Here is a 27,473-nt window from a genome sequence, read left to right on the forward strand (position 1 = left end):
AACAGGCCCTTCGGCCCACGATGTTATGCCGAACATCTATCCTAGATTAAGCACCCATCCATGTACCTATCCAATTGCCGCTTAAAGGTCGCCAATGATTCTGACTCTACTACTCCCACGGGCAGCGCATTCCATGCCCCCACCACTCTCTGGGTAAAGAACCCACCCCTGACATCTCCCCTATACCTTCCACCCTTCACCTTAAATTTATGTCCCCTTGTAACACTCTGTTGTACCTGGGGAAAAAGTTTCTGACTGTCTACTCTATCTATTCCTCTGATCATCGTATAAACCTCTATCAAGTCACCCCTCATCCTTCGCCGTTCCAACGAGAAAAGGCCGAGAACTCTCAACCTATCCTCGTATGACCTATTCTTCATTCCAGGCAACATCCTGGTAAATCTTCTCTGCACCCTCTCCAAAGCTTCCACGTCTTTCCTAAAGTGAGGCGACCAGAACTGCACACAGTACTCCAAATGTGGCCTAACCAAAGTCCTGTACAGCTGCAACATCACTTCACGACTCTTGAATTCAATCCCTCTGCTAATGAACGCTAATACACCATAGGCCTTCGTACAAGCTCTATCCACCTGAGTGGCAACTTTCAAAGATCTATGTACATATTCAAGGTTTGTGCGAAGATTTGTAGCTTGGGTGCTCAGATCCATTCCCCTACATTATTAGTCTATATTTCTCCTGACTGATGCACCCAACGTACACATTCCTGAACACAATGGGTAACTTAGTATGGCCAATTCACCTAACCTGCATATCTTTGGTCTGTGGGAGGAAACCCACGCAGACACAGGGAGAATGTGCAAACTCCACACAGACAGTTACCCAAGGCTGGAATCGAACCCGGGTCCCTGGCACTGTGAGGCAGCAGTGCTAACCACTGAGCCACCATAATGTGAAGAAAGATTATCTGGTCACAAGAAATAGGAGCTGGCAAAGGTTTGTCAAGTTATTTTCTGCCATTTATTGAGATCATGGTTGAGCCAATTGTGGCCTCAATTGCGCTTTCCAGCTCGCTTGCCTCTCCCTCATAACCCTCGACTCAAAAAACTGTCAAACTCAGCCTTGAATATACTCCATGACCCAACATCGAGCTCCAAGTGAAAGTTCTAATGACTAATGACCTTCTGAGAGAAGTAATCCCTCTTTGTTATCTTTATTATTTCCTCATGGAATGTGCGCATTGCTGGCTGGGCCAGCACTTATTGCCCATCCCTAATTGCTGATTGAGAAGGTGGTGGGGAGCTACTGTGGACGTTTGGTGTAGGTATATCCATAGTGCTGTCAGAGGGGGAGTTCCAGGATTTTTGACCTAGGAATGGTAAAATATTTCAACGCCAGGATTGTGAATGGTTTTTGGCCAGAGCCCTTCATCAGGAATTTTTGATCTGCCTAATGAAGGGTTCCGGCCTGAAACGTCAATTCTCCTGCTCCTCGGATGTTGCCTGACCTGCTGTGCTTTTCCAGCACCTCAACTCTGATCTCCAGCATCTGCGGTCCTCGCTTTCTCCTGGTGAATGGCTTTATTTTATTCATTCATGGGATGAAGACGTCAATGGCTCAGCCAGAATTTATTCCCCATCCCTAATTACCCAGTGGGCGGTTAAGAGTCAACCACATTGCTGTGGGTCTGGAGTCACATGTATACCAGACCGGGTAAGGATGGCAGCTTTTTTCCCTGAAGGTTATTAGTGAACCAGGTGGGTTTTTCCAACAATCAACAATGGATTCATGGTCATTGTTGAACCCTTAATTCCAGATTTTGTTTGATTGGAGCATGGGAATTCCTGTGCCTCGGAATTAACAGTCTAGTGATAATACTGTTCAGCCATCACTTCCCCTGTTCTAATGGTTGGAGGGGAAATTGCATTTATCTCCATCTGCTGCACCTGCCTGTCCAGGTGTACAGTGTTGCTAAAGGAGTCTTGGAGCACTGATGCAGTCATCTTGTAGATGGTACAGTGTCTCAGAGGTGGAGGAAGTGTTTAAATTGTTGCACGTGCTGTCCTAAATGGGGCTGAGTTTCTTGAGCATTGTTGGAACTTGCAACCATCCAGGCAAGTGGGGAGTATTCCATCACATTCATGACTTGTGCCTTGTGGATGTGGACATGTTTGGGGAATTAGGATGTGAGTAACTCTTATGGAAAGCAGCCCTTGACCTGCTCTTATAACTACAGTACTTACATAGCTGGGTGGGTTGGAGACTTCATCATTTTAGTTCTAGATTCCCCTATGACAGAAAACATCGCCTCACATGTATCATCTCAAGCTCCATCAGAATCTTATAGATCACCTTCCATTCTTTGGAACTCCATTGAGTCTAAACCAAACCTGCTCAACTTTAAAGATACCTTTTTCATCTCAGGAATTATTATGGTGTATCTTCTCTGAATTGCTTCGAAAGCAAATAGATCCTCCCTTAGGGAAAGGGATCAAAATTGAACACTGCACTAGATTGATCACAGAATCCTTACAGTGTGAAGGAGCAGGCCCTTTGGCCCATCAAGTCCACAGAATGCAGGTGAGTGGCGTTGGTGGGGGCAGAAGTGGTGGCAAACATGGCAATGGGGTGGGGGGGGTGCGGAAGTCACTGAGTGTGTGACATCAGCAATGATGTGAGGGGTGGAAGTGATGTCACGTGTGGCCGCTTCCACAGCCACGTCCGCCCCTCACAATTCCTCATGCACCACATGTGACATCACTTCCACCCCTCATATCATCACTGATGTCACATGCTCAGTGACTTCCGTCCCCCCACTGCCATGTTTGCCACCACTTCTGGCCCCACCAATGCTACTCACCTGCTGATACACCCCCATTCAACTCATCCCCCATCAAGTCTACACCAACCCTCCAAAGATCATCCCATCCCATTCCCAATATCCCTGCATTTCCCATGGCTAACCCACACATCCCTGGACACTGAGCAATTTAGCATGGCCAATCTACCTGACCTGCACACCTTTGAACAGTGGGAGGAAACCAGAGCACCTGGAGGAAACCCACACAGACACAAGGAGAACGTGCAAACTCCATACAGCCCAGTCACCCTCGGCTGGAATTGAACCCTTGTCCCTGGCGCTGTGAGGCAGCAGAGTTAACCACTGTGCCATTATCTCACTGATGACTCGTGTTGTTGTGGTAAAGCATTCCTACTTTTATATTCTAATTCCTTTTGAATTAAAAGCGACATTGTATTTACCTTCCTAATTGCTTGATTTGCCCATGTGCTAACCTTTTGTGCTCCTTGTTCGGGGACTCCCAGAATCCTCAGCATTCTGCAGTATCTCTCCATTTAAAAGATATCATGCTTATTTATTCTTCCTGCCAAAGCAGACAACTTTACACTTTTCCCCGACATATTCCACCTTCCAATTTTTTACCCACTCTCTGAACCTATCCATATCGCCATTAAAAATTCTTTATCCTCCTTGCAACTTGCTTTGTTACCCATCTTTGCATTGTGAGCAAGCTTGGCTACAATGCAGTCAGTTACTTCATCCAAGTCATCAATTATAAATATCCGAGGCCCCAGCACTGAACCCAGTGGAACTCCACTAATTACGATCTGCCAACCTAACTTAGTGAAGAACATGTTGACGCACTTGCCTTTATTTGTCAGTGTATGGAGTACATGAGTTGGGAGATCATGTTGTGGCTGTAAACAGGACATTGTTTAGGCTACTTTTGGAATACTGTGTTCAGTTCTGGTTTCCCCCCTATCAGAAGGATGGTGTTAAACTTGAAAGGATTTACAAAAATATTGCTGAGATTGAAGTGTTTGAACTACAGCCTAATCTTGATATTTCTGCACAACACGGACTCGGAGTATTTTGTTTGGATAATTGAATGTTTGGATAATCGAATGTTCAGATAACACAGTTTACCCAAGCATTGGGACTTTGAGATCTTGTTCAGATAATCCGAAATTTGAATAATTGGTATTTGGGTAACCGAGGTTGCACTGTATAGGGAGAGACTGAATAGGCTGGGGCTGTTTTCCCTGGAGTGTCAGAGGCTGTTGGGTGACCTTCTAGTAGTTTATAAAATCATGAGGGGCATAGATAGGATGAACAGCCAACGTGTTTTTCCCCAGGGTAGGGGAGTCCAAAACGAAAGGGCACAACTTTCAGGTGAGAGAACAAAGATTTATAAGAGACCTAAGGGGCAATGTTTTCACACAGAGGGTGGTACGTGTATGGAATGAGCTGCCAGAGGAAGTGGTGGAGGCTGGTACAGTTACAACATTTAAAAGACATCTGGATGGTTATATGTATAGGAAGGGTTTAGAGGGGTATGGGCCGGGTGCTGGTAAATGGGACTAAATCAAAATGGGATATCTGGTTGGAGTGGAAGAGTTGGACTGAAGGGCCTGTTTTTGTGCTGGTATGACTCTGTGACTCTATAACCTGTAGGATGCAGGCTGTCAGGACCAGTAGACTTGTCTTCACTCTCATTAGCTTTCCCAGTCCTTCATGTCTAGTGATTGTGAGATTGTTGCTTCTTTCTTTCGCCTCTTCCTTTTCTACTAATCTTAGGATCCTTTCTGTGACTTCTCCTGTTAAGAATGATACAACATAATTATGCACAGTCTTTTCCCATTTCCTTATTTTCCATTATTAATGCCCTGGTCTCACCCTCTGAAGGCCTACCACTCAGCAGCTCTTTATTAGAATTCGAATCCCTACAGTGTGGAAATAGGCTCTTCAGCCCAACAAGTCCACGCTGACCCTCCAAGGAGTATCCCACTCAAACCCATTCCTCTACATTTACCTCTGACTAACCTACACATCCCTGGACACTATGGGGCAACTTAACATGGCCAATTCACCCTAACCTGCACGTCTTTGGACTGTGGGAGGAAACCCAACACAGACACAGGGAGAATATGCACACTCCACACAGACAGTCACCCAGGGCTGGAATCGAACCCGGGTCCCTGGTGCTGTGAGGCAGCAGTGCTAGCCATCATGCACCTTCGCTTTGCTGCTTCCCCAGATGTCCATAACCTCCAGGTCTATCAATAATCTTTTCAGCATTGTCCATCTTTTCTTGCAATTTTATACTGTCCTTAACTTCCTTCGTTAGCCACTGATGCTGCTTTCTTCTTGTATAGCCACTGCCTCAACAGGACGTGTCTTTTGTAGGGAGTTATATTAACCCACAAGCAAGAGGAAGGTTCAGGCTATATGACCCCTCGGGCCTGCTACACTGTTTAGTAAGGTCGTGGCTGATCCAATCGTAACTTCAAATCCACTTTTCTGTCTACTCCCACAACCTTGCACCCTCTTGCTTATGCAGAGTACGCCAGCTGCTGTCTTAAACACATTCAGAGAATCTGCATTTTCAGGAAGAGAGCTACAAAGATTTGTGACGCTCTGAGAAGAAAAGTTTTACCTCATCTGTTTTGAAAAGGCGACCCCTTTGATTTTTACACCATAATGGCTTGTTCTACGGCAGCCCAGTGGCAGCCCACACGAAAAATTTGATAAGTGGTGTTCAGATAAGATATGGGGTCAGCCTTTTAATAATGGGTGGCAAGGTGGCTCAGTGGTTAGCCCTGCTGCCTCACAGTGGCAGGGACACGGTTTCAATTCCACCCTCGGGCAACTGTCTGTGTGGGGTTTGCACATTCTCCCCGGGTCTGTGTGGGTTTCCTCCCGCAGTCCAAAGATGTGCAGGTTAGGGTGGGTTGGTCATTACACTTGGTGTCCAGGGATGTGCAGGCTGGGTGGGTTAGCCATGGGAAAGGCAGGGTTATCGGGTAGCATGGTTGGTGTGGGGTCTGGGTGGGATACTCTTTGGAGGGCTTGGCGTGGATTCGATGGGCTGAATGACCTGCTTCCACAGAGTAGGAATTCTAGATTCTCCCAGAAGTAGAAGCATCCCCTCCACATCCTACCAGTCAACATGCCTCATATCTTATATGTTTCAATCAAGTCATCACTTCCAAAAGTCCTGCCTCTCCCACTGGACAACCCTCCCAGTCCAGGATTTGTCTGGCAAACCTTCTCTGAATTGCCTTCAATTTATATACTTCCTCTAACAAAGAGACCCATACTCTGGATATCTTTCCAGCTGTTATCTTACCAATGCCCTGTATGACTGAAAGATTCCTTCATAAGTTTGCCATTATTCCTCTACTGCTTTATCTTTCAAACTAACTATTCAGTCCATTTGCACTGACTTTGTCTTCATAACTTTCTAAAAATTTTTATTTAATGTTAATTGTTTGCAAAGCCTGAAAACTGGTTGAGGCAGACTTCACTAAAGCATTCAAAAACGAGCTAGATTATTATTTTCTAATTCTCCCACAAGAGAGAAGGCTCAGTGGGGTGGCACAGTGGCTCAGTGGTTAGCCCTGCTACCTCACAGTGCCAGGGACCCAGGTTCAATTCCACTGTCTGTGTGGAGTTTGCACATTCTCCCCGTGTCTGTGTGGGTTCCCTCCCACAGTCCCAAAGATGTGCAGGTTAAGTGAATTGGCCATGCTAAATTGCCCCGTAGTGTTAGGTGTACTAGTCAGAGGGAAATGGGTCTGGGTGGGTTACTCTTTGGAGGGTCGGTGTGGACTGGTTGGGCCGAAGGGCCTGTTTCCACACTGTAGGGAATCTAATCCATTTTAAAAAGCAGGTTTAAGGGGAGAAGACAGGAGATTGGTGTGAAAGGAATCACTCGTTTGGAGGGCCAGCACAGATAAACTGGCTGAATGGTCTCTTTCTGCACTAAGAATGTCTCCAGTCCCACATTCTCACTGTCAGATTGAATGTGAGATTGCATCTTGTTACATTGACGCCTATTCAGAGGGTCCTTTACTGTTTGTGGTCACTTATTAATCCTGTCTCATTACTGGGTCTAAAATAGCCAGTTCCCTGATTTGTTCCAGGACATTTTGTTCTGGAACCAGCCAAGATTACGTCAACTTCTTCATCTAGGAGCAGTTTAATCTTAATGTCACTACTTTACTTCCATGATGCAGATCTGTTCATTGAACTCCTTAACAATTTTTCTCTCTGTGACTGCTGAGAATTCCTCTTGCGTTACTGTGTTTCTTGTCCCACAGCAATCTGGCTACCTGCTTGATTACTCCAATCCTGTTTCTTCACATTCTTAACTCATTTCTGCTAAATTAGGTTTGTGTTCAGTACGTTAGATCTCTGTTCAACCCTTGTGTCTCAGTTGGTAGAACTACTGCCTCTGAATCAGCAAATTGTCATTTCAAGTACCTCTCATTTCAGAATCTGTGTTCATTGACAGCAATCTTTCTGACACTCCAAAGATGGTGACACTCAAAAGGTACTTTACTGGTTTTGTTTTAAAGGCAGTGCTAGTTTGGTGACACAGAACTTTGGGAGTCCCTGGGGCTGTGAAAGGTATTACACAAAGAACTGATTAGATTAGATTATTTACAGCGTGGAAACGGGCCCTTCGGCCCAACAAGTCCACACCCACCCACCGAACAGCACCCCACCCAGACCCATTCCCCTATTTTAACCCCTCATCTAACACTATAAGCAATTTAGAATGGCCAATTCATCTGACCTGCACATTTTTGGACTGTGGGAGGAAACCGGAGTACCCGGAGGAAACCCACGCAGACACAGGCAGAATGTGCAAACTCCACACAGACAGTCGCCCGAGGCGGGAATTGAAGCTGGGTGTCTGGCGCTGTGAGGCAGCAGTGCTAACCACTGTGCCACCGTGCCGCCCAATGCCAGGTTTTTTGACAGCAACGTCAGTATCTTCCTTTTAACAAGGGGTTGAGTTTCCATTCAACTGGGCATGCTCCACTATCTTTTTCACAGCAGTTTAATTATTGTCAAATCTCACCTCCAATCTTTGGACTTTGGTTATCATGTCATTCCCAATTTGAAGTTATGTCATTGCATAAGCCAGTGACTATTTTAAATTCTCCCAAATATCAGTTTACAATGTAATGCTATCTTATCTGGTTCTTTTACTGTATTGTTTCATGTCATACGCGAATATTAACCAAGCCGTTTTGACTTTGCCTGTGGATTTTATGCAGGTTTGGAATAGCGGTGGCAAATGGTTCTGTGAACATTACAGTGGAATTCCCCTACATCAGGTAACTTCAGTGTTGCTGACAGTCTTCCAAGGTATTGTGTTATTGCTCAAACCCAATGACCTAGAAGTGCAAGATTTATCCCAGGGTAGGTGGTAGGCTGACTGTCCATTCCTTCCCTACAATGTAACTGGCAGACCCAACTTTGCCCAGGCACGTGTAAGCTAGGAGCAAGAGTAGGCCATTTGGCCTGCTCCACAATTCAATATGATCGTGGCTATTCATTGAGAGCTCAATTCTCTCATTCTATCCCCCCCGCTTCAAATCCCTAGATCCCTTTAGCCATAATAGCTATACCTACCTCTTCCTTTAGGTCTTGGCCTCAACACTCTCCGGGTGAAAATAACGCTCTTTCATCTCCAGTCCTAAATTGGACCTTATTCTGAGACTATTTCCCATGATTCCACACAACACTACTGTGGAGCAACTTCCTGTTTGTATGTGGAGAAAGTGAGGACTGCAGATGCTGGAGATCAGAGCTGAAAATATGTTGCTGGAAAAGCGCAGCAGATCAGGCAGCATCCAAGGAGCAGGAGAATCAACGTTTCGGGTATAAGCCCTTCTTCAGACTTATGCCTGAAACGTTGATTCTTCTGCTCCTTGGATGCTGCCTGACCTGCTGTGCTTTTTCAGCAACACGTTTTCAGCTCCTGTTTGCATGTCCCCTGTTTAACCCTGTAAGAATTTTCTAAGTTTTATTCACCACCCATTTCTCTTCAAAACTCTACAAAATACAGACCACTTTCCTCATAAGGTCAGTGGTCACAGGCCTTGAAACATTAACTCTGTTTCTCTCCCGTTCAAGCTGCTTCTATTGTTCCAACAAAAAAACCCAAGGCCTCACAAGCTGTTTACTTTATTGATTTGAAATAGACAGCTTGGTACCTCTGTCTTAAAACCTCTCTTCAAAAAAATCAAGGACAAACTACACCTCTCAAAGCCATAGCATTGTCTCAGTGTGCTATTTGTTCTGTGTCATGTCAGTTGCACTTGTCGGTTGAGTGATAAACAGATGACCTTTGACTTTCCGTGTTTCCTTCAGTGTTTGTGGGGCTGAACCACCCCAGAGCTGCATTTTTGGCCAAGTGATGAACGTCGGATCTTTTCTGGGTGAGTATACCTCAAACGCATTCCTCTTGAGGACACAGGGAGAACTCCACATACACTAAATGCAGGCAGTGAGGTTCAGTGAGGCCAACCCCTCCTGGTGTGAAACACAGCCATGGTGATCACAAACAGCAGCGTCTGGACATCAACCCAGCCATCCACCGCTAACAGGGGAAAGCGAACGTGAGTGAAAACTCACGGGTGCTGGAAATCTGAAGTAAAAGAGCAGGAAGTGTCAGAGGAACTTGGCAGCATCTGAGCTGAGTTGACCTGTCCAGTCCAATGTGTCTCTTCTTCAGAACTAGAATAAGATACAAAAACTCGCAAAGTTAAAAACTCGCAAAACAACAATCTGTGCCTTTCACTGGCTAAATTCAAAAATCTACTTTAGTCATAAAAATATCTTTTATTTACAGATGTAGTCACTGAAGCAGTTCGGTTCTGTACAGTTGCGCATGAAGAAACAAATTTTGGAGTTAGAATCTATCCAAAGGCATTTCTTAGATTAGATTACTTACAGTGTGGAAACAGGCCCTTCGGCCCAACAAGTCCACACTGACCTGCCGAAGCGTAACCCACCCATTCCCCTACATTTACCCCTTACCTAACACTACGGACAATTTAGCATGGCCAATTCACCTGGCCTGCACATCTTTGGACTGTGGGAGGAAACCAGAGCACCCGGAGGAAACCCACGCACTCACAGGGAGAACGTGCAAACTCCACACAGTCAGACGTCTGAGTCGGGAATTGAACCCGGGTCTCTAGCACTGCGAGGCAGCAGTGCTAACCACTGTGCTACCGTGCCGCCCACTAACTTGTGCAAGACTATATTTACATACATTCTGAGGCAATGAGAGGGTCTAACAGCTGAATGGACCTTCGTTATACTTTGGCAGAAAGACCTCAGACAGTGGTCTTTTCCCACATGCCCCTCAGCGGCGGCTGCCCCTGTCTTCAGTGCGTCCCTCAGCATGTAGTCCTGGACCTTGGAATGTGCCAGTCTGTAACACTCAGTCGGGGTCAACTCCTTGCTCTGGAAGACTGGGAAGTTTTGGTTGGACCAAAGCGGGCCTTTCACGAGTTGATGATCCTCCAGGTGCAGCTGATATTTGTCTCGGTGTGCGCCTGGGGAACAGACCGTAGAGAACAGAGTCCCATATCACGGAGCTGCTCAGGATGAACCTCCTCACAAACCACTACATCTCTCTCCAGACTTCATTTTCAAAGGCCCATTCCAGAAGGAGATGTGGGACAGTATGTCCCCAGTCAGTACCTTAGCATAAAGGTCACACATGATTACTAAAGGTCAGCAGGCACAGTGGCACAGTGTTGCATTTCTCTCCTCTTTTCGATTGTCATGTTAAAAAAAAACATCTGGTTCACTAATATCCTTTCAGGCGGGAAAATGGGTCATCCCTTTATCCTCTATCTCGGTGTTACTCACCTGATCTTAAAGAATGAATCTGCCTTTGAAAATGACGTCTGGAGAGAGATGTGGTGATTTGTGTTGAGGTTCGTCCCGAGCAGTTCCATGACGTGGGACTCTGTTCTGTATGGTCTGTTCCCCAGGACGCACACCGAGACAAACATTGGCTGCACCTGGAGGACCATCAACTCAGTGAAAGGGGAAGGACCAGCTTCAGAGAGGATGTTTGGTTTTAAAATTGTTTCTCTCGTTCTTTGCAGTTATTTGGGTTTGTGTCATCAGATACCAGCAAGTGATAGACTATGGGTTCCAGTCGGCACTGAACATTGTCAGTCTGGTGACCGGTTGCTTGTGCGCAATCGGGGGTTCCTTGGTGGGAAATTTCCAGGTAATGTGTTGCATGAGACTGGAGGGGAGGTGGGGATTGAGGTGGGGCAGTGGGTTGGGGAAATGGCTGAATGGGCAGGTTTTTCCTGGGCTATGGGTTTCGCCAAGGGCAGCTGCTGTTGGACACAGTGCTTCCCAGTAGCATGAAACTCCGAAATGCCTGAAAAAAATCCAGTCGCCCTCCCATCACAGGTCGGAGTAGTGCTGGAAAAGCACAGCAGGTCTGATGCCCGAAACGTCAATTTTCCTGTTCCTTCGATGCTGCCTGACCTGCTGTGCTTTTCCAGCAGCACTCTAATCTTGACACTAATCTCCAGCATCTGCAGTCCTCACTTTCGCCTCCCATCACAGCTCAGTGCTACCGGCCAACTGCATGACCCCTCAGCATCCATACCCCCTTGGCATCCCTGGGTGGCGATCCCCGTCATATAACCACCATGCCTCAGGGCTTCACCCCTCCCTTTCCCTCTGACCCCAGCCCCCGTTTCTCACCCTCCACCAGTTTTGCTCTTGGGCCCCATCCCTCCGATCCGACAAAGTCTCTCCTGTCAAACCAAAACTCTGCAGGAAATCGAACGGACAAATCCTGCAGAAAGAAAAGTGCCGGAGAAACTCAGTGGAGAGAGAGAGAAACAGAGTTAAGTCGCAGATCAGGTAGAACTGTAGGAGCGGATTACTGCAGATGCTGGCATCTACAGTGGAACCAACAAATGCTGGAGATCACAACGGGTCAGGCAGCATCCATGGAGAGAGAGCAAGCTTGTATGTCAGGCCTCGATGACACTTCCTCAGAGCTGATGATGCACATCAGCTCTGACGGTCATCCAGACTTGTAATGTGAGCTTCCTCTCCCTCCTGCCCGATCGGCTGGTGATCTCCAACATTTGTTGTTTCTGGTAGAACTGCATTTCAGTCCTGAAGAAGAATTACACCAGGCTCAACATGAGCTGTTTCTCTCTCCAGAGCTGCTGCCAGACTTGCTGAGTTTCTCCAGCGATTTTGGAGTTTGTTGGTGATAATGGGTCTCCTGTTGAGGTGAACATGCCTCCCAGGTATTTCTTCTATAGCCCGATGATTGTGTTCTTGTGCAGCCCCGTGTTATAGAAACAGCAATTAAAGTGTTGGTGATGTAATCGAGTTACAGCCAACACACCACTTTAAAAGTTCACGCTTTAGAAACAGTGTCCCCAATTCGTCCAATGGGCTACAGTGAATCTGTATGAACAAAACACACATTATAACAGAATGACCTGTCTCATTACTGTGTCTGTTGCTCCCGATGTGGTCTCCTCTACACTGGGGAGACTGGATGCCTTACTCGCAGAGCGCTTTAGGGAACATCTCCGGGACACCCGCACCAATCAATTACACCGCCCTGTGGCCAACATTTCAATGCCCCCTCCCACTCTGCCGAGGACATGCAGGTCCTGGGCCTCCTCCACCGCTGCCCCTTCACCACCCGATGCCTGGAGGAAGAATGCCTCATCTTCCACCTTGGGTCCCTTCAACCCCAGGGCATCAATGTGGACTTCACCAAATCCTCATTTCCCCTCCCCTCCCCTTACTCCAGCTCAGCACTGTCCTCATGACCAGTCCCACCCATCTGTCTTCCTTCCCACCCATCCGCTCCACCCTCCTCTCCGACCTATCACCTTTACCCCTTCCTCCACCCACCTATTCAGTATCCTATCTTTCAAGGGACTATGAACCTGCACTCCAAGCTCTTTATTTGGCAATGTGCGTCCCAGGACCTTGCCTTTACATGTAGAAGTCCTGCCCTGATTTGCCTTTCCAAAATGCAGCAGCTCCCATTTACCTAAATTAAACTCTATCTGCCACTCCTTGGCCCATTGGCTCACCCAGTCAAGGTCCTGTTGTGCTCTCAGTAACCTCCTTTTCTGTCCACTACATCTCTGATTTTAGTAGCATCAATTCAGACTAAGCGTGACTGCAGTAGAGGAAGGTAATACTGTTGGACTCATTAGTCATAGTGATTATGTGTAGACTTGGTCTTGATTTTAAAATGTTTGCTTTTCAGCATCACTCTAGTCCCTTCTCCATCCACCTATTGCACTCTCATCTACCTTCCCTCCCCCCCAGCACCACCCCTCCCATTTATCTCTCCACCCCCCCAAGGCTCCCAGCCTCACTCCTGAAGAAGAGCTTATCCCCGAAACGTCGACTCTCCTGCTCCTCGGATGCTGCCTGACCTGCTGTGCTTTTCCAGCACCACTCTAATTCAGACTCTAATCTCCAGCATCTGCAGGACCCCCTTTCACCCCATTACTCATTGTCCACTCACATAATGTCGTTTCAGGAACTCCGTGCTCTCAGGGGGAAGAGAATACAAAGTACAAACCCCAGCGGGGGGGAAGGAGCTAATTTCTTATTGATTGTCTTCAACAGACCGTCAACCAGATCCACGTCCACCTCGTGGGAGCCTTTCTCGCCTTCTTTATTGGCAACCTCTACTTCTGGCTGCAAGTGGGACTGACCTACAAGATCACATCTCGACGTGGAGGAAAGTGGATGGGGGTGATTCGGATTATCTGCTGTCTCATATGCACAGCTTGCCTCATCCTGCGTATCCTTTAGCCTGAGGGCAATAGACCGGTCATGTTGTCAATCAGAGGGGAGTCATGATGTGGAGGAGCTGGTGTTGGACTGTACAAAGTTAAAAATCACACAACGTCAGGTTATAGTCCAACAGGTTTATTCTGAAGGAGTAGCCGGTGTTGGACTGGGGTGTACAAAGTTTAAAATCACACAACATTGTCTATTGTCTAACACCAGGTTATAGTCCAACAGGTTTAATTGGAGCATCGCTCCTGGTGTTGTGTGATTTTTAAAGTTATAGTCCAACAGGTTATTCGGAAGTACTAGCTTTCGGAGCGACGCTCCTTCACCTGATGGACCACCTAATGAAGGAGCAGTGCTTCGAAGGCTAGTGCTTCCAAATAAACCTGTTGGACTATAACTTTAAAAATCACACAACACCAGGAGCGATGCTCCAATTAAACCTGTTGGACTATAGCCTGGTGTTATCATCAATGAGGTAAAAACAATGACTGCAGATGCTGGAAACCAGATTCTGGATCAGTGGTGCTGGAAGAGCACAGCAGTTCAGGCCTTCATTTGAAGGGCTTTTGTCCGAAACGTCGACTTCGCTGCTCGTTGGATGTTGCCTGAACAGCTGTGCTCTTCCAGCACCACTGATCCAGGATATAGCCTGGTGTTCTATGATTTTCAACTTTGTCCACCCCAGTCCAACACCGGCATCTCCAAATCAGGACCATAACTTGGTGTGTGATTTTTGAACCAGAGGCGAGGCAGCGTGACTGCCTGACGCTGACCGGAATCCGAGTTTAGCTACAAGTTCACGCCATAGGGGAATCTCAATTCGTGTGGGTAGGTTGGCGAAGGTGGGGCAGCTTACTTTGGACGGGATCGAGGTTTCCAAAATCTGGGAGGGGTCTGGATGGAGCATAGAGGCAGGAGTTTGCTGGTGCCAGTGTAAGGATTGAGAACGGGAGGGCACAGATCGAAGGAACGGTGACCAGGGAACCTTTTCTCTCCGCGAGGAATGATCGGCCTGAGAGTGTGGTGGAGGCAGGGATTTGGATGACCATCTGAAAAGAAAATGGCTGCTGGGTTATGGGCTGGAGATGGAGAGTGGGCATGAGCTGCTAATTCGGAGTAGTCCATGCAGACACAATCACCCTAAGACCTCCGTTAATGCTGTAGTTATTTCGTGACAGAATGTCTCATTCTCTGAAGAACCCAGCAGCTTGGAAAGATATTCGTTCTCAGGAACCTGATTAAGTCGATGTCCAAAGCTCCCTAATAGCCTTAGTCGCTAAATTGAGCCTCATGATGAAATGGCAGGTTTGGGAATAATCAATCACCCACTCAAAGAAGGGTTAATTAACTTTGTGAGTTACTTTGTTTCACACAGTGAACCACATTATAAGTTATGAATCAGATACTGCAGCAAAGCAATTGATTTCTGTGAGTGCAACAAAACTGCTCGGCAGAGTCACGACATTGTGTGCACACTGTGCATAGAATTCCTTCAGTGTGGGAGCAGGCCATCCACACCAACCCTCTGAAGAGCATCCCACCCCAAACCCAACTGGTATTTCCCATGGCTAAACCACCTTGGCCTGCACATCGCTGGACACTACAAGGCAATTTAGCCTGACCAATCCCCACCCTAACCTCCACATCTTTGGACTGTGGCAGGAATCCGGAGCGCCCGGAGGAAACCCACGCAGACACGGGGAGAATGTGCAAACTCCACGCAGACACGGGGAGAATGTGCAAACTCCACGCAGACACGGGGAGAATGTGCAAACTCCACGCAGACACAGGGAGAATGTGCAAACTCCACACAGACACGGAGGGGGAATGTGCAAACTCCACGCAGACACAGGGAGAATGTGCAAACTCCACGCAGACACAGGGAGAATGTGCAAACTCCACACAGACACGGAGGGGGAATGTGCAAACTCCACGCAGACACAGGGAGAATGTGCAAACTCCACACAGACACGGAGGGGGAATGTGCAAACTCCACACAGACACGGGGAGAATGTGCAAACTCCCCACAGACACGGGGAATGTGCAAACTCCACGCAGACACGGGGAATGTGCAAACTCCACGCAGACATCACACCTGATTCCCAGGTGCTGTGAGGCAGCGATGCTAACCACTGAGCCCACCGTGCCGCCGTCTTGAAGGGGATGATTTAAAGGTTGGGTACACATACAACAGCCTCAGGCCCTGCCCGTGTGTCAGCTTGAGTTAACTCTTTGATAAACCGCTGGGTTCTGGATTGAGGATGACACTATGGGGGTAGATAAAACCCACCAGAAAGCCTGTCTGGAATGGTTAGAGTAGATCACCATAGAATCGATTAAGGGACGGTGGCTCAGTGGTTAGCACTGCTGCCTCACAGAACCAGGGACCCGGGTTTGATTCCAGCCTCTCCCCATGTCTGCATGGGATTTGCTCCAGTTTCCTCCCACAGTCCAAAGATCTGCAGGTTAGGGTGGATTGGCCACGCTAAATTGCCCCAAGGTGTTCAGGGATGTGTAGATTAGGTGCATTAGTTAGGAGTAAATGTAGAGGAATGGGTCTGGGTGGGTTACTCTTCAGTGGGTCAGTGTGGACTTGTTGGGCCTGTTCCCACACTGTAGGGAATCTATGGATCACCAGTGCGGGGGTCAGGACTCCAAGTGAGGCTGTGATGGTGCCCACAGAGGTCAGCTCACCTGGGTGTCCCTGACTGGCCAGCTGTGCCCTCCTCCCCACTGTCTTGGGTCTGTTGTCCAGCTCAGCCCTCAGCCAGGGGGTCGTGACAAGTCTTAAGCTTTGAGACGGGGTCAGGGTAGGAGAGCTTTGGGGATGGGGTGGGGGAAACTGGGACAAGGCATAAAGTTAGACGGCCTAAGGAGACCGATTGGTGGAGGAAAAGCCCCCGCCTCAATCTGGAGCGTAAACAATGTCCTTGGATGCACTTTCTTCCTTGACCAGCGACCAGTACCGATGCTGCACTTCTGGAAGAGGAGGTCAGGAGCTGCCATTTGCGAGTGGATTGCCGCTATGGTCCTGCTGCTCCTCTTCGGGCTCTTTGCCGTGGATTTCCGGCACATTGACGGTCAGTGCTTCCACGTCGTTCGAGAAAAGGCCAGGATCCAGAACTCCACCACCACGCTGGAGTTATAGCTGGGACTGTAATGGACTGCAGTACTGACTTTAAAGAAACAGAAAAGAACGCTTAATTGAACTGACCAGTGTCTTTCACCCTCCCTTTGGACTGTGAAGGTGATTTCCACAATCCCAGGATGTGGCGCCGGACGCTTGATTACATTAAAGGTGCTACGTGAATGCACATAGTTGTAGTGTAAAAATTGAACAGTCGACCTCAGGCCTTTGAGGGATCTCAGAATTTGGGGAATAAGAAATGAGCCATTTGGTACACACCCATCTCCTTAGTTTTATCCAGCTCCATGAAATGGTGTTCACTGAATGTAACCGTCTCTTTCTAGAGTTAAGATAGAATCACCACAATCTACCGAATACAGGGACAGGCTGGATGGGTTGAATGGCCTCCTATATTCCGATGATAGAACAAATTAAATTGTTCTGATGGACTGATTGGGAGGGTCACTGACACTGTCCCTGCTAGGGACTGGAATCACAGCCGCACAAATACTGAATCAATGTGATTCTACCTTAGCCCACCTTCAGCTGTTCCAGAGTCTGAACCAATCCACGTGACGTGTACTCACTGCTGAAATGGTCACAAGTCATGGCAACCAGCAGAATTTTGTCTCATTTGGCTGTTTCACAGAGCTAGGAAGAGACTCTCCATTAGAGTCTGGAAGTAGAGAGAGGGAGGGAGTGTGTGAGACAGTGAGGCGGGGTGGAGTGAGAGTGTGAGAGAAGGGAGTGTTTGAGAGAGAGGAGTGTGTATGTGTGTGAGTGTGAGAGAGAGAGAGGAGTGTGTGTGTGTCAGAGAGAGAGGAGTGTGTGTGTGTGTGAGAGAGAGGAGTGTGTGTGTGTGTGAGAGAGGAGTGCGTGTGTGTGTGTGAGAGAGAGAGGAGTGTGTGTCTGTGTGTGTGTCAGAGAGAGAGGAGTGTGTGTGTGTGTGAGAGAGAGTGTGTGTGAGAGAGTGTGTGTGTGTGTGTGTGAGAGAGGAGTGTGTGTGTGTGTGAGAGAGGAGTGTGTGTGTGTGAGAGAGAGAGGAGTGTGTGTGTGAGAGAGAGAGGAGTGTGTGGGAGAGAGTGTGTGTGTGTGTGTGTGTGTGTGAGAGAGAGAGAGAGAGTGTGTGTGTGAGAGAGGAGTGTGTGTATGAGAGAGTGTGTGTGTGTGTGTGTGTGAGAGAGAGAGAGAGAGAGTGTGTGTGTGTATGAGAGAGTAGTGTGTGTGTGAGAGAGAGGAATGTGTGTATGAGAGAGGAGTGTGTGTGTGAGAGAGAGGAGTGTGTGTGAGAGAGAGAGGAGTGTGTGTGAGAGAGAGAGGAGTGTGTGGGAGAGAGGAGTGTGTGGGAGAGAGGTGTGTGTGTGAGAGAGAGGAGTGTGTGGGAGAGAGGTGTGTGTGTGTGAGAGAGGAGTGTGTGTGGGAGAGAGGTGTGTGTATGGGAGAGAGAGGAGTCTGTGTGTGGGAGAGAGAGGAGTCTGTGTGTGAGAGAGAGGAGTGTGTGTGTGTGTGTGAGAGAGAGGAGTGTGTGAGAGAGAGAGGAATGTGTGAGAGAGAGGAATGTGTGAGAGAGAGGAGTGTGTGAGAGAGAGATGAGTGTGTGGGAGAGAGGAGTGTGTGGGAGAGAGGTGTGTGTGTGAGAGAGAGAGGAATGTGTGGGAGAGAGGTGTGTGTGTGGGAGAGAGAGGAGTATGTGTGTGTGAGAGAGAGGAGTCTGTCTGAGAGAGAGGAGTGTGTGGGAGAGACAGAGAGGAGTGTGTGGGAGAGAGAGAGAGGAGTGTGCGTGTGTGTGTGAGAGAGAGGAGTGTGTGGGAGAGAGGAGTGTGTGGGAGAGAGAGAGGAGTGTGTGGGAGAGAGTGTGTGTGTGAGAGAGAGAGAGAGAGTGTGTGTGTGAGAGAGGAGTGTGTGTATGAGAGAGTAGTGTGTGTGTGAGAGAGAGGAGTGTGTGTATGAGAGAGTGTGTGTGTGTGTGTGTGAGAGAGAGAGAGAGAGAGAGTGTGTGTGTGTATGAGAGAGTAGTGTGTGTGTGAGAGAGAGGAATGTGTGTATGAGAGAGGAGTGTGTGTGTGAGAGAGAGGAGTGTGTGTGAGAGAGAGAGGAGTGTGTGTGAGAGAGAGAGGAGTGTGTGTGTGTGAGAGAGAGGAGTGTGTGGGAGAGAGGTGTGTGTGGGAGAGAGGTGTGTGTGTGAGAGAGAGGAGTGTGTGGGAGAGAGGTGTGTGTGTGTGAGAGAGGAGTGTGTGTGGGAGAGAGGTGTGTGTATGGGAGAGAGAGGAGTCTGTGTGTGGGAGAGAGAGGAGTCTGTGTGTGAGAGAGAGGAGTGTGTGTGTGTGTGTGAGAGAGGAGTGTGTGAGAGAGAGAGGAATGTGTGAGAGAGGAATGTGTGAGAGAGAGGAGTGTGTGAGAGAGAGATGAGTGTGTGGGAGAGAGGAGTGTGTGGGAGAGAGGTGTGTGTGTGAGAGAGAGAGGAATGTGTGGGAGAGAGGTGTGTGTGTGGGAGAGAGAGGAGTATGTGTGTGTGAGAGAGAGGAGTCTGTCTGAGAGAGAGGAGTGTGTGGGAGAGACAGAGAGGAGTGTGTGGGAGAGAGAGAGAGAGGAGTGTGCGTGTGTGTGTGAGAGAGAGGAGTGTGTGGGAGAGAGGAGTGTGTGGGAGAGAGAGGAGTCTGTGTGTGTGAGAGAGGAGTCTGTCTGAGAGAGAGGAATGTGTGGGAGAGAGAGAGGAGTGTGTGAGAGAGAGGGGAATGTGTGTGGGAGAGAGAGGAGTGTGTGGGAGAGAGAGGAGTTTGTGTATGAGAGAGAGAGGAGTGTGTGGGAGAGAGAGGAGTTTGTGTATGAGAGAGAGAGGAGTCTGTGTGTGTGAGAGAGAGGAGTGTGTGTGAGAGAAAGAGATGAGTGTGTGTATGTGAGAACGAGAGAGAGAGGAGTGTGTGTGAGAAAGAGAAAGACATAAGTGTGTGTAAAAGAGAGAGAGAGAGAGAGAGAGACAGGGGAATTTGGGGGAGAGGCCTGAGTGTATGTTTGAAAGAGAGAGAGGAGTGTATGAAAGAGAGAGGAATGAGTGATAGAGGTGAAGTCAGTACAGGTTAAGGGGGGAGGGTGGCTGACCAGCCAAAGTAAAAATCTTTGGGTAAACAACATAGAGGAGGGACAGGTCACCCCAGTGACCGGTCTGTGATTGATCTGGGGCTGTCCACCTCTTGTGTTTCCATCTTGCTCTGGTGTCCTTGATCTCTATCACACGCCTTGCCTCAAAGTGTGGCTACACCTTGGGGGGCGCAGGATGTGCCCCTGTGTGTGGACCCAGAACACTCTCCTGCCAGCTACAAGATCAACTCCCATAACAAACTGGCACTCTGAGGGCATCATAGAGGGGGCAGGAGGTCATCAAATCAAAACTGACAACAGCTGACGTATGGACATAGGGCAACCGAGCACATGTTTCAGGAAAGCAGTCAGTTTTATACTGAGTCAGCGAGGTAGCCAGGAGAGAACAAAGCCCTTCAGCCCACTAACTCTGTGCCGACCGGCCTGTCGGAGTAAGGAAGGTTAGAGGGTTAGAGTGATTGAGAGAGAAGATTACAGGAGTTCAGGGCTTTGCATTTTTACAGGTGCTGGCTCCTGTGGTGGGAACATAAAGATAAGGAGTGAGCAGAATGTAAGAATCAGAGCAGTGCAGAGACCCGCTAAAGGTTTGTAGGACTGGAGGAGATGACAGAGGGAGGTAAAGGTGAGGCTGTTAACAACAAGAAAAAACAAAATTGAACTGCCAGGTGCCTATGCTCCTGCTCCTTGGATGCTGCCTGGCCTGCTGCGCTTTTCCAGCACCACACTTTTCAACAATTGCCCGGTGCCAGCATGGGAAAGCAAACTCACTGATGGAAGGGCAAATGCACAGCACGATCCCACAAACGGCAATGCAATAATAACCATATAATGTCTTCTTTGTAGTGTTTCATTGGATGTTAAATGTTAGCTAGGATATCAGCAAGAAAACCCCTGTCCCTTTTTCACAAAGTCAGAGGGGGGCCTCGCGGGTTAACATGTCGTCCACCAGGCACCAACATCATTGGGAGATCTCGCATCAGGATCCAGGCAGCAACCGACAGATACTGGCTGGGAGGGTTTATGTAGCCAATGGCACAAGGATTGACTGGGATTGAAGCCAGCGAGAGCGAGCAGCATGGTGGCTCAATGGTTAGCACTGCTGCCTCCCAGCACCAGAGTCCCAGGTTCAATTCCAGCCTTGGAGTTTGCACATTCTCCCTGTGTCTGTGTGGGTTTCCTCTGGGTATTCCGGTTTCCTCCCACAGTCCAAAGATGTGAAGGCCAGGTGAATTGGCTGTGCTCAATTGCCCATAGTATTAGGTGCATTAGTCAGAGGGAAATGGGGCTGGGTGGGTTACTCTTCGGAGGGTCAATGTGGAATACTTGGGTGGAAGGGCCTGTTTCCACACTGTAGGGAGTCTAATCTAAAAAGGGAGAAATTTGATTCTGAAAGTAAATTGGCAAGAAACATAAAAACAGACAGCAAGAGTTTCTGCGGGTATGTGAATGAAAGTAGTTAAGCGAAGGTTTCAACATCCTTATCAGATGAATGAATTAAAAAAATCATATTCTACAATATGAATCGAGATAGAGAGAGACACCTTGTGTAATTACATTGTGTACAAGATTCTAAAGCAATTGCAACATAAACAGGTTTTGAAGAAAATGCTGTGGAGAATAAATTGTATTTATATAATTTATATGTTATTCAATGGTTGCTATTAAACTCTCACAAATAACAGAAACTTCATGATGTGTACATGAAAAGCAGAGGAGGCTGCCTGGCCCTGAGTCTCTGAGCTATGAGGAATGATCGGATAGGTTGAGAAAAACAGAAATTTCTGGAGAAACTCAGCAGGTCTGGCAGCATCTGTGGAGAGAAATCAGAGTTAATACTTCAGCTCTAGTGATCCTTCCTCAGAACTAATGGTAGCTAGCGTAAAAGTTGTTATTTTTATGCAGAAGATAAGGTGGGGAAAGAGGTGGATGACAGCCCAGAGAGAAGAACAATTGGACAGACCAAGGAGTGGATAACGGTCAGCCTGGGAGAATGAGTGGCTGCTAATGGTGATTGTAATGGGGAAGGCTAATGGGGTAGTAGTTGATCATGTGATAACAAGGCCTGGTGTATGGGGGTTGGGGTAAGGACATGGGAGAAAGTGCCTCAAACCCTAAAATCATTCCTGGGGATAGCCTGTTCACCAATATCCACTACAAACCAACTGACTACCATAGTTAAGATTAGAGTGGTGCTGGAAACATCAGGAAACAGTTTTGCCCAAAACGTTGATTTTCCTGCTCCTCGGATGCTGCCTGACCTGCTGTGCGTTTCCAGCACCACTCTAATCTTGACTCTGATCTCCAGCATCTGCAGTCCTCACATTTGCCTGACTCCCATAGTTACCTTGACTACACGTCCTCAGACCCTACTTCTTGTAAAGACTCTATTCCATTCTCCCAGTTCCTCCATTTCTGTCAAAACTGTTCAGATGATTCCAACTTTGACAGGAGGTCTCCGAAATGGCCATGTCCTTCCCTGACATCAAGTTCCCCAACGCCAGAGTTGACTCAGCCCTCAGCCCCACACTTTGGCCCTCACCCCCTCTCTTCCCTCCTGCAACAGTGATAGGGTCTTCCCTGTCCTCACCTACCATCCCACCAGCTTGCACATCCAGAGGATCATTAGCTGCCATTTCCAACACCTCCACTGGAAGGCAACCACCAGGCACATATTCCCCTCCCCTCCCCCTTCCGCAGGGACCATTCCTCCCGGACAACCTAGCCCACTCCTCCTTCACTCCCAACAGCCACCCTCAGTATCCAATGGGCCCAGACACGCCTTCCAGATGCACTTCACTCAATCTAGATTAGATTAGATTACTTACAGTGTGGAAACAGGCCCTTCGGCCCAACAAGTCCACACCGACCCGCCGAAGCGCAACCCACCCATACCCCTACATTTACCCCTTACCTAACACTACGGGCAATTTAGCATGGCCAATTCACCTGACCCGCACATCTTTGGACTGTGGGAGGAAACTGGAGTACCCGGAGGAAACCCACGCAGACACGAGGAGAACGTGCAAACTCCACACAGGAATTGAACCCGGGTCTGTGGCGCTGTGAGGCAGCAGTGCTAACCACTGTGCCACCGTGCTGCCCACAAAGTCGCCTGCATTTGCTGCTCTCAATGTGGGTCTTCTCGACAGCGAGACAAAGTGTAGACCAGGTGACTGCTTTGCAGAACACCTACGTTCTGCCCGCAAAAATGAGTTTCCAGTTTCCTGCAACTTGAACAAGCCAGCTGGCTAACCTCTCTGTCTCAGGCTTGCTGTAGGTGCTCCAGCGAAGCTCAGAGCAGGCTGGAAAAACAACATCTCCCTTCCTGCTCAGAGGTGTTCCGCCTTCTGGACTCAATATCAAATTCAACAATTTTAGGGTTTGACCTTCTCCCAGGTCCTTCCCCCAACCCCCACACACCAGGCCTTATTATCACATGGAGATCACAGTTGAAAATGTGTTGCTGGTTAAAGCACAGCAGGTCAGGCAGCATCCAAGGAATAGGAAATTCCTGATGAAGGGCTTATGCCCGAAATGTCGAATTTCCTATTCCTTGGATGCTGCCTGACCTGCTGTGCTTTAACCAGCAACACATTTTCAACTGTGATCTCCAGCATCTGCAGACCTCATTTTTTTACCCGAAGATTTTAACCTACTACGAATCCTCTTGCAAGGATGCCTTCCTTGAAGAAGCTGTCTTCCTCCTCATTCCTGATGAAGGGCTTATGCCCGAAACGTCGAATTTCCTATTCCTTGGATGCTGCCTGACCTGCTGTGCTTTAACCAGCAACACATTTTCAACTTATTATCACATGATCTGCTATTATGCACAACCCATTGTTAGCCACTAATAGCAGCTAATCACCCTCCCAGGCTGACTATTATCCACGCATTTGTCTGTCCACCTGCTCTTCTCTCTCTTTTGTCTCTATCTCCACCAATTGTTTATTTCTTACCCCCCCCTCTCCTCACCCTATCTTCTGCATAAAAAAACATTTTCTCCCTAGCTACCATCAGTTCTGAGGAAAGGTTACTGGACCTGAAACATTAACTCTGATTTGAATTGAATTGAATTGATTGTCACGTGTACTGAGGCAGAGTGAAAAGCTTTGTTTTGCGAGCAATATAGACAGATCACAGAGTTAAGTAGCATAGATAAGTAAGTACTTGGTAAACAGCAGCAAAAACAAAAACCCAGGTACAGACGAATGTTAATAGTTTGTGAGTCCATTCGGTATTCTCTCTACAGATTTCTCTCTACAGATGCTGCCAGATTTGCTGAGCTTCTCCAGCAATTTCTAGTTTTGTTTCTAACACTTGAGATGTTTGACACCAGCTAGAACAAAGCTTGATTGGAACTCTGTGCGCCGCCTTCCCGACTCACTCCCTCTGCTGTCCGTCTCATACATTAACACACTGCAGCAACTTTACAAACATAACCTCACACATCAGGAAGTTGAAAGGCTGCAATGCACAGGAATAACATCACCTCCAACTTCCCCTCCCATGATAAAGTCACAAACACCAACTGGAGTGAGGACTATTTCAGTTTTCTGTTACACTTGAGATTGTGCAGGACATTGGTGAGACCTCTTCTGGAATGCTATGTCCAGTCTGGGTCGCCCTGTTATAGGAAGGTTATATAGGAAAGAAATTATTAAGTTGGAGACGGTTCAGGAGAGATCTACCAGGATGTTGCTGGGAATGGAGGGTTTGAGTTATCAGGAGAGACTGCGACTTTTCTCACTGGAACTTAGGAGGATGAGGGGTGACCTTATAGAAGTTTATAAAATCATGAGTGGTATTGACAAGATGAATGGCAGGTACCTTGTCCCTAAGGTGGGGGAGTTCAAGATTAGGGGGCAGATTTTTAAGGTGAGAGCAGAGAGATTTAAAAATAGACATGAGTTTTATTTACAACAGTGGCTCGTGTGGAATTCCATACATGCACCACCCTCTGCGTGAAACACTTGGTCCCTTTTAAATCTTTCCCCTCTCATCTTAAACCTGTGCCCTGTAGTTAAAACTCCCCCACCCCAGGGAAGAAGATCTTAGCTATTTCCCCCAATCGATGACCCTCATGGTTTCACTGACAAACATTATCAGGAATAAAAGCCCCAAGCCACTTGACTTTAAAGATTCAAAATAGAATGTACAGTTGCAGAGAAGATTATGCAACTGTCAGATTATTAACCCCCCCACCCTCCACCCTCCTCCTCCCCTCCCCCCTTCCCCCCCCCACTGTGTTACTAATGAAGGCCACCATCTGTACACAGCATCCCATTCCCATGTGGGGAACCCAAATTCCTTCAGAAACAGTGTCTCACTGAGACACTCAGTTATGACAACTTGGGAAATGCAGTAAATGCCCTGAAAACAAAAATTCAGGTCTGCCAGCATCTGCTGAGAACTGAAACAGCATTAACATAGAGTCCAGTGACTTCACAAAAATTTCACACCTGCTGAGTTTCTCCAGCAGGTTCTGTCCCAGATCTCCAGCACTTAATGTTCTTTCTTGAGTTAATAGACAATGCCAGTCACCAGAGAAAGCAAATATTTAAAAATCAAGACCACATCTACTCTACACCTAATCAGTATGACAGTTCATGTTTTTACCTCGTTGATTTTAACCCTACTGCGAATCCTCTTGCAAGGATGCCTGCCTGGAAGAAGTTTTCCTCCTCTCTCTACAAGAATTTCAGGGAGTCCCTCTCCCACTGCAACTCCCAGGTCATTTCCTCTGCCCTGAAGCTCTTCAATCATGTCCTGAAACAGACTCGCTCACCCATTGTACTCTTTGCTACCTTTCCCCACCCTCCTTCTGACCTATCCCCTCCATCCCCACCCCCATTCACCCATTGTACTCTAGGCTACTTTCTCCCCACCACACCCCCTCTCTCACCCTGCAGGCACACTGCCTCTATTCCTGATGAAGGGCTTTTGCCCGAAATGTCGATTTTCCTGCACCTCAGATGTTGCCTGAACTGCTGTGCTTTTCCAGCACCACTCTAATCTAGACCCTAATGAGTCCAACAGTATTACCTTCCACTACTGCAGTAACACTTAGTCTGAATTGATGCTACTAAAATCGGAGATGTAGTGGACAGCAAAGGAGGTTACTGAGAGCACAACAGGACCTTGACTGGGTGAGCCAATGGGCCAAGGAGTGGCAGATGGAGTTTAATTTAGATAAATGTGAGGTGATGCATTTTGGAAAGGCAAATCAGGGCAGGACTTATACACTTAAAGGCAAGGCCCTGGGACCAATTGCCAAACAGAGAGAGCTTGAAGTGCAGGTTCATAGTTCCTTGAAAGTGGAGTCGCAGGTAGGCAGGATATGGAATAGGTGGATGGAGTCCTCACTTTTGCCTAGAATATAGCATTTGCATGCTTGTCCTTGTTGGTCAGTTCATGGAGTATAGAGTGGGAAGGTCATGTTACAGTTGTACAAGATGTTGATAATGCCACATTGAGAGTAGTGTGTACAATTCTGGTCGCCCTTCTATAGGAAGGATGTAATTAAACTGAAAAGGGCACGAGAATGTTTGACAAGAATATTAGAAACTAGAGGGCTTGAGTTATAAGGAGAGGCTGGAATAAAGCAGAGACTTTTCTCCCTGTAGTATAGGAGGATGAGGGGTGACCTTAGAGGTTTATCAAATCTTGAGATGCATAGATAAGATGAATAACCAAGGTATTCCACAGGGTAGGGGAGTCCAAACCTAGAGGGCATAGGTTTAAGGTGAGAGGGGAAAGATTTAAAAAGGACTGGGGGCAATGCATGTATGGAATGATATGGTAGAGGCAAGTTCAATGACAACATTTAAAAAGACATTTGGACAGATAAGAAAGGGTTAGAGGGAAATGGGCCTAGTGCAGTTTGGTGAAGCTTGGTCAGCGGGGATGAGTGGGGCTGAAGGGCCAGTTAGCATGCTGTATGTCTAACATGTTGAAACAGCAGCTTGGGCCCATGTTGAATTAACTGAACAAATGCAATACAATGCCCAAACTGTAATTGGGAGAGAGTGAGGACTGCAGATCCTGGAGATCAGAGTTGAGTGCGTTTTGTTGGAAAAGCACAGCAGGACAGGCAGCATCCAAGGAGCAGGAGAATCAACATTGGACAAGAGCCCTTCATCATTCTTGATCGGGGACATTCTGCCCAAAACGTCGATTCTCCTGCTCCTTGGATGTTGCCTGACCTGCTGCACTTTTCTAGCACCACAATCCAAACAATAATTGGACAGATGGCCTGAGAGAACATGTTAGAGGTTTAGCATTCTGCAGCAAATAGCTCATCACCTGACTCTACAACATCTGTCCTAATGACACCAGGCACAGGTCAGGAATGTGATGGAATGCTTTCCATTCTCACGAGTGAAGCTCCAAAAAAAAAAATCTAAGGAAGAAACCAGTTTGATGCCTCATTTACCTTTTCCCAAGGAAGTTGATACAGATCTGGTGGGTGAAGGGAGATGGAGGAAGGTGGGATTGGGGTATTGAGCTTGATAGTTAGCTAGGATAAAAAAGGTGCAGGCTTGAAGAGCCAAATACCCTATACCTGCTTCTAATATTAGCAACTGCCATGTGGATGTATGCCCATATTAGATTGTTTCAAATACTCATTAGCTTTGGATTTCT

General features: G+C 47.6%; 1 protein-coding gene across 1 annotated transcript in view; it reads left to right on the forward strand.

Annotated features, from left to right (window-relative positions):
- The window catches only part of tmem150b (transmembrane protein 150B), a 77,736-nt gene extending 60,982 nt beyond the window's left edge, over positions 1-16,754 (forward strand). Inside the window, exons 3-7 of the mRNA XM_060849222.1 lie at positions 8,047-8,106; positions 9,146-9,213; positions 10,900-11,027; positions 13,433-13,610; positions 16,570-16,754. Of these exons, the coding sequence (XP_060705205.1) occupies positions 8,047-8,106; positions 9,146-9,213; positions 10,900-11,027; positions 13,433-13,610; positions 16,570-16,754 (619 nt within the window). The remainder of the gene's footprint in view (positions 1-8,046; positions 8,107-9,145; positions 9,214-10,899; positions 11,028-13,432; positions 13,611-16,569) is intronic.
- Positions 16,755-27,473: the final 10,719 nt, after the last annotated feature.

This window comes from Hemiscyllium ocellatum, chromosome 33 (genome assembly GCF_020745735.1).
Source record: "Hemiscyllium ocellatum isolate sHemOce1 chromosome 33, sHemOce1.pat.X.cur, whole genome shotgun sequence".
Lineage (NCBI taxonomy): Eukaryota > Metazoa > Chordata > Chondrichthyes > Orectolobiformes > Hemiscylliidae > Hemiscyllium > Hemiscyllium ocellatum.